General features: G+C 37.1%; 1 protein-coding gene across 1 annotated transcript in view; it reads left to right on the top strand.

Moving 5' to 3' along the window:
* The window catches only part of LOC127456334 (guanine nucleotide-binding protein subunit beta-5b), a 55,503-nt gene extending 42,710 nt beyond the window's left edge, over positions 1-12,793 (top strand). Inside the window, exons 8-13 of the mRNA XM_051724781.1 lie at positions 1,624-1,767; positions 5,022-5,113; positions 7,251-7,299; positions 7,730-7,826; positions 10,851-11,017; positions 12,173-12,793. Of these exons, the coding sequence (XP_051580741.1) occupies positions 1,624-1,767; positions 5,022-5,113; positions 7,251-7,299; positions 7,730-7,826; positions 10,851-11,017; positions 12,173-12,184 (561 nt within the window). The 3' untranslated portion in view covers positions 12,185-12,793. The remainder of the gene's footprint in view (positions 1-1,623; positions 1,768-5,021; positions 5,114-7,250; positions 7,300-7,729; positions 7,827-10,850; positions 11,018-12,172) is intronic.
* Positions 12,794-13,584: the final 791 nt, after the last annotated feature.

Here is a 13,584-nt window from a genome sequence, read left to right as displayed (position 1 = left end):
TAAGCAAACAGCCAAGATAACAAAGGAGTGGCTCCGGGACAACTCTGTGAATGTCCTTGAGTGGCCCAGCCAGAGCCCAGACTTGAACCCGATTGAACATCTCTGGAGAGATCTGAAAATGGCTGTGCACCGACGCTCCCCATCCAACCTGATGGAGCTTGAGAGGTCCTGCAAAGAAGAATGGGAGAAACTGCCGAAAAATAGGTGTGCCAAGCTTGTAGCATCATACTCAAAAAGACTTGAGGCTGTAATTGGTGCCAAAGGTGCTTCAACAAAGTATTGAGCAAAGGCTGTGAATTTATTTATTTATTTATTTATTTTTTATAAATTTGCAAAGATTTCAAACAAACTTCTTTCACGTTGTCATTATGGGGTATTGTTTGTAGAATTTTGAGGAAAATAATGAATTTAATCCATTTTGGAATAAGGCTGTAACATAACAAAATGCGGAAAAAGTGAAGCGCTGTGAATACTTTCCGGATGCATTGTGTATATAAGACAGGCCTACTTGAAGAGCGGTTGATCAAGTATTGCAGTTCTTTATCAGAAATTAACATATCCGAGTGTGCTTTTCGAAGAAAAATATCTGTCGGGTCAGATTGTAATTGATAATACATGGTGTTTTCCAATTGATGGAAGACCTCCTGATTATAGAGGTTACAAGACATTATAACCAAACCGCCTCCTTTATCTGCAGGTTTGACTAAAATGTCTTTATCTTTACACAATTTGTCAGGAGCCTCTTTTTCAGCATGTGTCAAATTGGATGTCTTACTTTGTAGTGAAGGTGCCTGTTCAAACAACCTATTGACATCTCGTTCAACTAGTCTACAATAAGTGTCGATGGATGAATTAACTATCAATGGACAAAAGGTACTTTTGGGCTTGAATTTATCCCACCCACTATAAGAGTCAGAAATTACTTGATCGACTTTGGAACATTTGAAAAAAACACTTAAGTTTGAGAGTCCGAAAGAATTTAAACAGTGCAACTTTATTGACAAAAGGATCAGTCGCTTTAGTTGGAACAAAACTTAGGCCTTTGTTTAAAAGGCTTATTTCTTGTGGTTGTAATTCCTGACCTGTGAGGTTGAAGATCAAATTGTCCTTAGACGAGTCCCCCTCTTCCGAATGTAGTGTCGTGTCCCTCCTTTTGGCAGTGCTCCTCTTGACACCTCGCCTCCCCCTACGGGTTCTCTTCATCATCATATCAAGGCTGGGGATTCAATACTCTATTTAAAGACCAATAGAATGTGATAGTTCCACAGCTTCCAGTGACTATGATCTCTGTTTCCTCCTGAACTGATTTAAATTGAAATATTCGACTGATCTAGTGGCAGTGTAAAATCACTTTTGTATTGTGAAATATTTCATCTGCAAGACTGGATTCCTTTCTTGAACCAAATTCAAATCTCTATACGTTTTTATGGGGAAAATAGTAGAGTTTGTGGAGCTATCATTGTCATGACCAATGCCTCCACATGAGGGCGATAAAGTTATTATATTTATTTTTTAAGAAGGTCATCGGCCTTCCAAATCATTGCAAAATATACTGTTTGTACTGGGTTAACCATTTGATAAGGAAACAGGAAACATAGATATGTGTGTTTGTGTATGTTTCAGATTCTGACATCAAGTGGTGATGGCACTTGTGCATTATGGGATGTTGAGAGTGGGCAGCTGCTGCAGAGTTTCCATGGTCACTCAGCTGATGTGCTTTCATTGGACCTCGCACCCTCTGAGACAGGAAACACTTTTGTGTCAGGGGTCAGATATACCTGTTTACAGTCAGCAAAAACACACACACACACACACACCTGTTTACACTCAACACACACACCTCAACCACCCTCACGTGCTCACCATAACGCACGTGAGATTCTTATCAGTAGAGAAAAATCAGCTAAATACTCGTTTCATTTTATAAAGGTGTTTGGAAAGTATTACTTAAGCGTGAAATTTAATTATCATTTATAATCTGCCATCATTATTAACATTATGGCACTTTCCATATGTGTAGGGTTCAAAATAGGGCTTTAAACTCTTTAAAATGGTCATGAAATGCTCTTTTTTTTTTTTATATATATATATATATAGTTTTATTATCTTCCCTGAGGTCCACTGATAATGTTAGCAAGGTTTTTTTTTTTTTTGCATTAAAACAGTCATAATTTAGTAATGTATGATCATTGTTCACCCTGTCTCTGGCCCTCTGTCTGAAACGCTCAGTTTTGGCATAAGCGCCTCCTTAAAACTTCAGCGTAAACACCCACTGTTATGAATGGTTAAAAGCGTGCAGCCCTTCAAATTCAGCCATATTTAAAAACTCAATCTGAAGAGAATGAACAAGCTCCACAACATTATAAAACTACATTTCAGGGGTTACACATAATGTACATCCAACACATTGCATCTGAATATATTAAACTGTTCTCTCAAGCACAACTGTTAACACACACACCCTGTTTACACCAGACGAGAGAGTTGCATCGCATCAAAAGCAATAGAACCCATTATAATCAATGATGCTGTGGAAGCGTTCATTCCATCGCGCCGAATGTAAACAGATGTCCCGTTCCATTTTGTGCTGCACGCACTGGCGCTACTGCTGCCAACAACACAAATAAACAGTTTAGAAAATTTGTGTCGACATGGCCGGTGAAGTTTCGCCCAGTGTAAACAGGATGTCAGCACCATAAACTATTAAACAGTCATGACATTTTAAATATTCATAAATGGAACTGTTTACTTACTGTTTTGCATCGGATCCAAGTGTTTTTAACTGCCTTATCCTTCAATGCCATTTCCTTTGCAAAGCTTGAATCATTTTATGACTGGTTCACAAGCAATCCATGCTGATATGAGGTGAAAAACATGCAATCTACGCTGAAATACACTGAAGACACATCCAGTTTCCAGTTTCATCCTGCACTTAAATGTCAAAGAAATCTAAACGGTAGGGAGGCCTGGGTATCTCAGCAAGTATTGACGCTGACTACCATCCCTGGAGTTGCAAGTTCGAATCCAGGGCGTGCTGAGTGACTCTAGCCAGGTCTCCTAAGCAACCAAATTGGCCCGGTTGCTAGGGAGGGTAGAGTCACATGGGGTAACCTCCTCGTGGTCACAATTAAGTGGTTCTCGCTCTCAATGGGGCGAGTGGTAAGTTGTGCGTGGATCGTGGAGAGTAGCATGAGCCTCCACATGCTGTGAGTCTCCGCTGTGTCATGCACAGTGAGCCACGTGATAAGATGTGCGGATTGACGGTCTCAGAAGCGGAGGCAACTGAGACTTGTCCTCCGCCACCCGGATTGAGGTGAGTAACCGCGCCACCACGAGGACCTACTAAGTATTAGGCATTAGGCATTCCAAATTGGGAGAAAAGGGGATTCAAAAAAATTCAAAAAAGATTTCTAAATGGTCTTAGACATCTATTCTGCACATGTTTTCATACAACATCAATTAAAAATAGCGCAGATGGGTGAAAGACCGGTCCATGATGCGTTTGTGCTCAAAACAACAAGAAGCAGCAGCTGAATGACAGAGAGTGGATTCTCCTCTTCAGAGTTGTAACTTGGCACTGCTTCTTTTAAACGCGGCCTTATAGGTATCAAGTGGTCAAAGACGTCTTTCTGTGCATATTTAAACACAAAAATAATTTTAAATAGTCCAGATGGGTCCCCTTTGGTGTCCAGGAATATTTAGGCCACAGTAAGCCTTGTTTGTCCTTCTCTCTCAATTTACAAACTGAAGCACCAGTGGGTGGGGCCAAGGGTGTGTTGATGTAAAAGTAGACGTTGATGTTTTTTTGCTGTAGAGGCGGTCATGAATTAAAGAGCCCCCTAGTGATGTAGGAAAGTCGCAGGAGTAGAGAACGAGGCGTTTTTGGCAGTTTGGTTTCAATAAATGCTTTTATTGCATTGAAGATTAAGTTTTAAGTTCTGAAATGTACAGTAGAATGACCTCTTATATGTCAACATATCAAGGAAAATTTGATTCCTCATGACATGACCCCTTTAGAAATGTCTAATTTTTGTTCTTATTAAAAGGGTCAGTGAAAAGAGGTGCTTAAGCTGAAGAACTTTTTTTTTTTTTCTAAAACTAAATATCATATAAAGTAATTTTAATTTAATTTTCTGATTATTGTTTTATTTGCAATTTATGCAGCCTTCTTACCAACATGTGTCTAAATAATAAAACCTTGATTTGTATGGTTTCATTTTTTTTTCTTGCAATTCATATTAAATAAGAATTAATAATAAATAAATGACATCAAATAAAAAAGAAAGAAAATTTAAGTTACGGTAAAATGGGTAACGGGGCCAAATATTTGTTTGTCGTTATTGATAAATTTATATTTCCCATAAATTCAAGGGGAAAATATATTTGTTTGAACATTTTTCTCACAATAAACATGGTAACAATGTTAAATGGTTGAGCTTGACAAATGCATTCAACATTTTGTTTAAAAATTGATTAAATTAAGTATGATTTGAACTTGTCTTCTCACCATGATGTAGAAATGGTCCAAATTATGCTTCTTCCTGAATACCAAAATGTTAAATTAGAGGAGAAAACACGCTGTAAGGGGTTAGAATGTGGGAAAATGTGAGACATAGCTAAATATTTTTTTTTGTTTCCTACAATAAATGTAATATCAGTTCAGTTCAACAAATGATGTCAAAATTGTGATGGGACAAGCCAAATTCACAATTTAAAAGGGACATTTGTCTTGCTATGTTAATTTTATGTCACATAATACTTTATCCTTTAATAGTCACAGTTTTCCAAGAACATGAGATTTGGTAATGTAGTGCTGTTTTAGGAAAAAGTAATGAGATTCTAAAAGTGTTCCCTATTCGTGGAAAGTGCCTTCTTACTCTCTTATTTTATCTTAAATGTTGATTCAGTCAGTGTCAGCTCGGATAATGTGCAGCTATATTTAGCACATCATTCTCATGAGATTGAGTCTGTTGTGAGTGTTGCTCTGCCAGTCTGTGAAGTGCTGTTTGTGTGTGTTTCAGGGCTGTGATAAGAAGGCTAATGTGTGGGACATGCGTTCGGGACAGAACGTTCAGTCCTTTGAAACTCATGAATCTGACATCAACAGTGTAAAGTGAGTGATCCACAGCCTGACACTTCCTGTGGCTGCCCATAGTGATGTACAGCATCTAGAATAATAGTTTTTTGTTTTGTTTTGTTGTTTCCACATTTGAAATTTAGTTTGCATTGCTTTTATTAAAAAAATATAGTTTTCCCTTTGACAATGGGATCATTGCACAAGTTAAATCTGAGGGGAAATCTGAGACCCAGCCATGTTCATAGGTTTACGTTTTATGAAGAAGTTTGTGTTTAAAATGTAAATTGGATACATAAATAGTAATATGTGCTTATGATCTGAACTTTTTACTTTTGCATTTATGTTACATAAAATAACAAAAAAAGACCTGAAAACTTTGCAAAATGATGTTTGGAAGTTTTTCACAAAAAAAGCCGATCGTTCACAGAAATGTGAGTATGCAGCTTTTTTCCCAGTATTTTGTTCCCATCACACCATAGTTTGAATGATTATCTAAAGAATCACAAAGTGAAATATGGTCTCTAAGACAACAGAGATAAAAATCTTATGTCTGCTCAGATCACTGCTTCTGAAAGTCCAAAGTAGCCACAAACTCTATATCAGCTCTTACCTTAGGCTGTTTTCTTCAAATGAGCTTGTTTGGGTAAATAATCCAGTGTTATGCTTCAGATGTCCAGAACACAATGTGCAGTCTAGAAGTAAAATTATGATAAATCTATTGATGATTAAATATTATACATCATCGCAAAGCTGGATAGATCTCAGCTTTCCAACTAGGGCTGGGCGAAATTGCGAGTATTCACGATATAATCACGATGATTTGGCTGACAATATCAAATTAAGCAATATTGTGAATATCGTGATGATTTTATTGTGCTTTTATTTGGTCGTTAAGTTTAATAAAGAGTGCCTCGGTAGACTAAATTCACTATCCTTCAGGGCTGCACAATTAATCAAATAACACCAAAATGGCAATATGGTCATATGTGATTATAAAACTGAAAAAGGCTGTGATTAAACACAGATAAACATGGTCTGTGCACTTCATAATAAACGGGTGACACTGTTCTGTGCATGCATGGAGCTCATGGGCTCCTGTTTTTATTAATTTAGAGCAGTTCACATGCATCGTGAAAGAGAAAAAAAGTACTGAATGTTCAAGCATTCGCACAATTCCAAACATTTGTAACCGCTACACATTATTATAAAAATCTACAAAGGCATTTCAGTATAACAGAAAAGGAGATGACAGCATTTTACTAGATGTAGAGCATTGTAAACTATACTCTGCACTTTCGGTGTCAAAATAAAAGCTCCAGGTGGCGTGTCAAAATAAAAGCTCCAGGTGAAGGTGAAGTAAATAGGAAAGACAAGTATTACTTTCAAATAATACTACACATCCAGTTAATGTGATGAACTCCATCTGTGGTAACTCTGTTTGGATACCTGTGTGAACTTGAGGAGAACTGACTTTATACATCCACTTAAATCACCTTGACACGGGGGCCTGGGTAGCTCAGTGAATAAAGATGCTGACTACCACCCCTGGAGTTGCGAGTTCGAATCCAGGATGTGCTGAGTGATTCCAGCCAGGTCTCCTAAGCAACCAAATTGGCCTGGTTGCTAGAGAGAGTAGAGTCACATGGGTTAACCTCCTCGTGGTCGCTATAATGTGGTTCTCGCTCTTGGTGGGGCGCGTGGTGAGTTGTGCGTGGACGCGCTATGTCTCCAAATAACACGCTCAACAAGCCACATGATAAGATGCACAGATTGACGGTCTCAGATGCGGAGGCAACTGAGATTCGTCCTCCACCACCCGGATTGAGGCAAGTCACTACGCCACCATGAGGATTTAGAGCGCATTGGGAATTGGACATTCCAAATTTGGGAGAAAAAGGGGAGGACAAAAAAAAAATCACCTTGACACCAGCTGATACACATTTAATAAGTCATGACAGATGGTTTCTTTCATATATGGTTTTGGTCTTTGATTTGAATCGCTCTGTTTACTTACATCAGCAAGGGTCAGACCATTCTTACAATTCAGTTAAAACCATGCATATGTTGCAGTTGTTCATTTAGTTAAGTGTTAATTTTGGGCTCTTGTGACAATGATGTCTCTTGTCTATGGAAACTTCAGTCCTATATATAAGTGTGTGTTTGCTGTTTGCAGATATTATCCTAGTGGAGACGCTTTTGCATCTGGATCTGATGATGCTACGGTAAGTTCTTCTATTTTACTAAACATCAGTGACACCATTTCATCACAAAACAACAATCAATATTTAAAGGTTACAAAAGATTGTTTTTCATTCATGTAAAACCCCTTTGTGGACTGATTAATACTCCCCCTCCAAACACACACACCCTCTTGAGCCATACTTTAATGAATGTCTTAGAAATTGGTTGAGTTAATCGAGTGATCGTTTGATTAGTTGACTCAGATTATCTTATTTTTATCTTTATGATCTTTGAATAATGTTGATGGCATTATGTGAGAGAGAGTGTGTTTGTGTGTTTGTCTAATGTTGATATTCCCGGTCAAGGTCCATGCAAACGTGTCTTTACCTTTAAATCCAATCATGTGACCTGTTAATCATGCAATGATCAATGTAATGTCAAACAGTCTGAATCCATATGATGTTGTTTCAGTGTCGTCTGTATGACTTGCGAGCTGACCGTGAGGTTGCCATCTACGCCAAAGAAAGCATCATATTTGGAGCCTCCAGTGTGGACTTTTCTCTCAGTGGTGAGACAGAATTCGGCTCTTAAAGCCAAAGTTCAACCAGAATTGAATATTGTATCACCATTTACTCACCTCATGTCTTTTCCAAACCTGTATGGCTTTCTTTCTGCTGTGGAAAACAAGCAGAGAAGTTAGGACTATATTCCGGGCACTATTTTAGTATGGAGAAAGTGAATGGGGATGGATGCTGTCAAGCTCCAAAAAGCACCAAAAAAGTTGCATAAAAGAAGTTAATATGATTATATTCTTTATATCTAGATGCAATATTCCAAGTCCTCTGAAGTCATACGATAGCTTGTGTGAGGAAGAAACCCAAATGTACATAATTTTCCACTGAAAAGCTTCCCCTCCACCGTAGCTCTCAAATGTGGTTTGCGTTTGCTTTTATTCATGCCAGAACACGTCAAGTCCAGTTTGACGTGAGTGACATCAAACGTCATCAGTTCTTGTGTCTCATCATTGATGTCAAAACTAGTGGGACATGTCTTGACACGGCATATTTTAATGTATACTTATTATATTTGAGAGGTGCAGTGGAGGGAAAGATTTGTTTGATTTGGTCTGTTCCACACACAAAGCTATTGTATGGCTCCTGAAGACTTGGAATATAGCGCACATTTTTTTAATTTTTTTTTTTTTTTTATTATTTTTTTTTTTTTTTTTTTAAGAGTTTAACAGCCCCTTAAGCACCAGGAACATTTCAGCTAAACTGTAAACCTTTTTTTTTTTTTTTTTTTTCCACAGAGGATAGAAAGTCACACAGGTTTGGAATGATATGAGGCAAGAATTGCAACAGAATTTTCATTTTTGGATGAACTTTTGCTTTAAGTACATGCTACAGTCATCAAAACTAATTCAAACAATGATAAATGCCCATCCTGTATGTTTACTAGTTACCGGCAGTGTTGGGTGTAATGCATTACTAAGTAATTAATTACTGTAATTAAATTACTTTTCATTGAAAAAGTAAGGGATTACTCTTAATTTTTCAGTAATTGCATTAAATACTGTATAGACTATAGAACAATTCTATATAAAACAATCGTGATTTGAAAATCGAAATTTAACGTCTAATGTTAAAATGTATGTTTTCTAATTTAACGCTGCACCCTTAAATTCTTTGACTAGTTCATGAATAATTTATTTGATTTTATATGATATATGTGAAAGAATTAAGAGAGCAGTTTCATGTCTATCCTTGTATTTTCTATCTGATCGAGGTTGATCAGGGTTTTAGAAAGAAATTAGTAATAAGTAATGCAATTACTTTTCAGACAGAGTAATTAGTACAGTAATCTATTTACACTGTAGAAGATGTAATTAGTATTTAGTAATTAATTACTTTTTTAGAGTAACTTACCTAACACTGGTTACCGGTCAGCATATTTGTCACTTACATGTGGTGCAATGACTATCATACACTGATCAAAGATAATATTACTGGTTCTTTCTCTAAATACTTAACCATACAGTCTAACAATACCCTTAATTGGTAAACACAGGGCACATGGTTTATATTGACTCAAATCAGCTGTAACCAAACACAGGGTTTTAAGGAATGTTGGGTTATGTATCACAGCTGTGACGCTTGTACACTATGATAGCATGTGTCTAACATGTCTCACTTGTTATTATGGACATATAAGAGCATATCCACATTTATAAGAGGCTGAATGGCATTGCATTAGGTAGCAAAATATCCAACCTGGTCTCATAGATTGACGTTATTATATTTACATATTTGCTCAATTATTTTACATGGCTCGTTGTTCTTATCGCAGCAGTTTCCTGTTGAAATGAACACTAGAGGCGCTACAACGACTTATTCCCTCTCACACAAATCACAAATAAATCGGCAGATTATCAATTTATTAAGACTTAGGTTTTGCTCTTTTCCTCACACAATGCTATCTTATGGCATCTCAACACTTGACTACAGCGCAAGACTTGTTAAGCAATATGTTTTAAAATTTGCATTACATAACCAACTACATTTACAAGCTCAAGCTTGCTTAAGTGATCAAATTGTGTGGTAGCTCAACTGATAGAGCATTGCACTTGTGATGTAAAGGACCGGGGTATGAGTCCTGAAGAGAACGTGAGTCGACACATGAGCCGAAAGTATCATAGAAGCACTTGTGTTTTTCAAGTAACATTTGCTTTTCTGACACTATCAGTAAGGTTTAAGGTTTATGGTAGGGAGGTAGGTTTTGTTGATTTAAAACTTAATAGAGCATTAACCTTCAAAACCTCATCTGATTGAGAGAAAATTTTACTCTCTTTTAGCACCACACAGTGGACCTCAGAACTCTACGAGATACACTATATTGCCAAAAGTATTCGCTCACCCATCCAAATAATTGAATTCAGGTGTTCCAATCACTTCCATGGCCACAGTTGTATAAAATGAAGCACCTAGGCATGCAGACTGCTTCTACAAACATTTGTGAAAGAATGGGCCGCTCTCAGGAGCTCTGTGAATTCCAGCGTGGTACTGTGATAGGATGCCACCTGTGCAACAAGTCCAGTCATGAAATTTCCTCGCTACTAAATATTCCACAGTCAACTGTCAGTGGTATTATAACAAAGTGGAAGCGATTGGGAATGACAGCAACTCAGCCACGAAGTGGTAGGCCACATAAAATGACAGAGCGGGGTCAGCGGATGCTGAGGCGCATAGTGCGCAGAGGTCGCCAACTTTCTGCAGAGTCAATCGCTACAGACCTCCAAAGTTCATGTGGCCTTCAGATTAGCTCAAGAACAGTGCGTAGAGAGCTTCATGGAATGGGTTTCCATGGCCGAGCAGCTGCATCCAAGCCATACATCACCAAGTGCAATGCAAAGCGTCGGATGCAGTGGTATAAAGCACGCCGCCACTGGACTCTAGAGCAGTGGAGACGCGTTCTCTGGAGTGACGAATCACGCTTCTCCATCTAGCTAAGCAACATTATATTAGTATATAATAAAGATTAATGCTAAATAACAAGTCTTTTTCTCGTTCTACTTTATTTTGTCCCTTTTTCGCAGGCCGGTTGCTGTTTGCGGGTCATAATGACTATACCATTAATGTCTGGGATGTGCTGAAAGGTACCAGGGTGTCGATTCTCTTTGGCCATGAAAACCGGGTTAGCACTGTCAGAGTTTCCCCTGATGGTTCTGCATTCTGCTCAGGGTCTTGGGATAACACCCTGCGGGTGAGTGTCCGCTTCATGCCGATAAGGGAAATTACCTAATATACCTCGAATATAAGAAGTATTTGTACTTTTGATAGTTCATTTGTCACCCCAGGACCATTTAAAACGAACTAGTGAAGGTAAATTGGTGAAAATTTAAAGGAATATTACGGATTCAGTACAAGTTCAGCTCAATCGACAGCATTTGTGGCACAATGTTGATTACCACAAAAATTTATTTCGACTCGTCCCTCGTTTTCTTTTTAAAAAAGCACAAATGTGTGTTCCAGGTAGGCACTTACAATGGAAGTGAATGTGGTCAATCCGTAAACATTAAAATACTCACTGTTTCAAAAGTTTAGCCACAAGACAAAAAATATGTGTAAACATGATTTTAGTGTGATAAAATCACATATTAATCTTTTCTGTGTAAAGTTATATCCAATTTTATAACTTCGTTACCATGACGATGTAATGTCAACAAACCCTAAAACCCTATAACGACCGTTCAAATAATGATTTAAACAACTTTACCGCTGAAATAACACATGAGTTTTAACAGAAGAATTAATGGAAGTGCTTTTATAAAATTATAAACTTCACATTTCTGTCTTTAAACCTTCCAAAAATGGGCCCCATTCACTTCCATTGTAAGTGCCTCACTGTAACACAGATTTGTGCTTTTTTTAAAGAAAAGGAAATCAACATTATCCCACAAATGCTGTTGATTGCGCTTAACTTATATTGAATCAGGAATATTCCTTTAAATAATGATCGGTTACAGGACCTAAGATATACACTTTCTCTTGTTCATATAGCTAAATTTGAACTAAATTTTGCCTAAAATGAAGTGCATGGACACATTATGCGTCATGTTTTTCATTGCATTTTCATTTCCATTGTTTTGTGGTTTTGTCATTTACTGGTATCAGTGCCCAGCTCTAGATTAGGAACTGGCAGCAGTGATGATTAGGTGCTTTACACCAACCTGTGGGCAATTACACAACATTCTGTAGGTCACAATTTCCCTGCAGTCTTCTCTATCTAACTCTACTCCCACTCAGAAAAGAAACTGCTCTCTCTGTTTCTCTTTTGACATTTTTGTAGATAATTTTGGCTTGTATTTTCAATACATATAAAGCACCATTTAATATGCACTGTATTTCTTTTCTGAAGATCTGGGCTTGAGGAGTGGCCGTGTACATGCGTGTGGAGAGATATTTGCAGAGGGCTTCTTGGCATCACACAGCACAAACTACTGATACTTCAGCACAAATGACTAAATGTATTTTATTTTTTTTCTCCTGCTATTTTCCTCCTATTTTAGTAAAATACACAATTTCAAAAAGAATACTGTTTAATTCATTTGTAAATGACACTAAAATCTAAATACTGTTTTAAGATAACTGTCAATACTTTTGTAGATACATTTTATGGTAAAGATTTAAAGAGAGTTGATGTCAGTTCTTGTGCAACAGGCATAGATGAAATGAGTGTCTATCCAGAACTGTCTTTGAAATTCATTCAAGATTAATCACTGTTTTAGATATTTATCTTATGTTAATATATTATTATGAATGAGCATTGCTTGCACTAGAATGTAAAAGAAGTAAATGTTAAGCATTTTAAAAGTTGTCAGATCAAATGTGTAGTAGAGTCAAAATCAGTTAGCTGATTGGTGTATCGATCCACATCCAGTATTGTTAATTGTTTCCAATGTATCTGTATTTACTGTTGTCAGATGTATTACACTGTTAAATATTGCAACTTTCTAAGAATTAAATGTAATTTACTGTTTTTGTTGTGTGTGTTTGTGTGTGTGTGTGTGTGTGTGTGTATGTGTACATGCTTATTCTACATTGTGGGGACCAAATATCCTTTTAAACATACTAGATTATGTTTTTTTGAAAATGCAAAAAGGTTTCTGAGAGAGTTAGGGGATAGAAATTATCGTTAGATCTGGATAAATTGCATGGAAGTCTATGGAGAGTCCCCAGAAGTATATAAAAACAAGTTTGTGTGTTTGTGTGTGTGTGTGTGCGCGCTCATAGAGGAGGTTGATCACTGTTAGTTTTAAATAATCGATATGTAATGATTAAAGATCAAGCGTAATAAATTATACAACAGTTACAATGTAAGCAATAAACAACAACAACAACAAAAACTAATATAACTATCAAAATCAATTGAACACTTATAAATTTAAAAAAAAAGTAGACAAATAATTAACAAAATATAGGTCAAACGGGCTATGGAGAGAAAAATAATTCAAGAAGTCGTTTAGAAACATCAGTTTTCTAGTTATTAAACAATGAGAATCAAAGGGGAAAATCATACAATCTCCATAAATACCAATGGTTTCGAGTATTATGATTTATTAGAGTATAAAACAGTGTATAAATAGCAACACAGCAATTATTGTATCTTCATATTTGTTTATTCAAGCGAAAACGTAATGACGCTGGGCGGGGTCACCATAGAATAACCGTCTCAGTGGGCGTGGTTTCTGCGAATAAAGGGAGTTAGTGACGGAAGAGTGGCTGCTGTGCTGTGAGGAGTGACTGCTGTTTGTGCAACTGTTGGTGGTG

This window comes from Myxocyprinus asiaticus, chromosome 18, assembly GCF_019703515.2.
Source record: "Myxocyprinus asiaticus isolate MX2 ecotype Aquarium Trade chromosome 18, UBuf_Myxa_2, whole genome shotgun sequence".
Classification (NCBI taxonomy): domain Eukaryota; kingdom Metazoa; phylum Chordata; class Actinopteri; order Cypriniformes; family Catostomidae; genus Myxocyprinus; species Myxocyprinus asiaticus.
The sequence above is the reverse complement of the archived record's forward strand: the minus strand, read 5'-3'. Positions and strand labels throughout refer to the sequence as shown.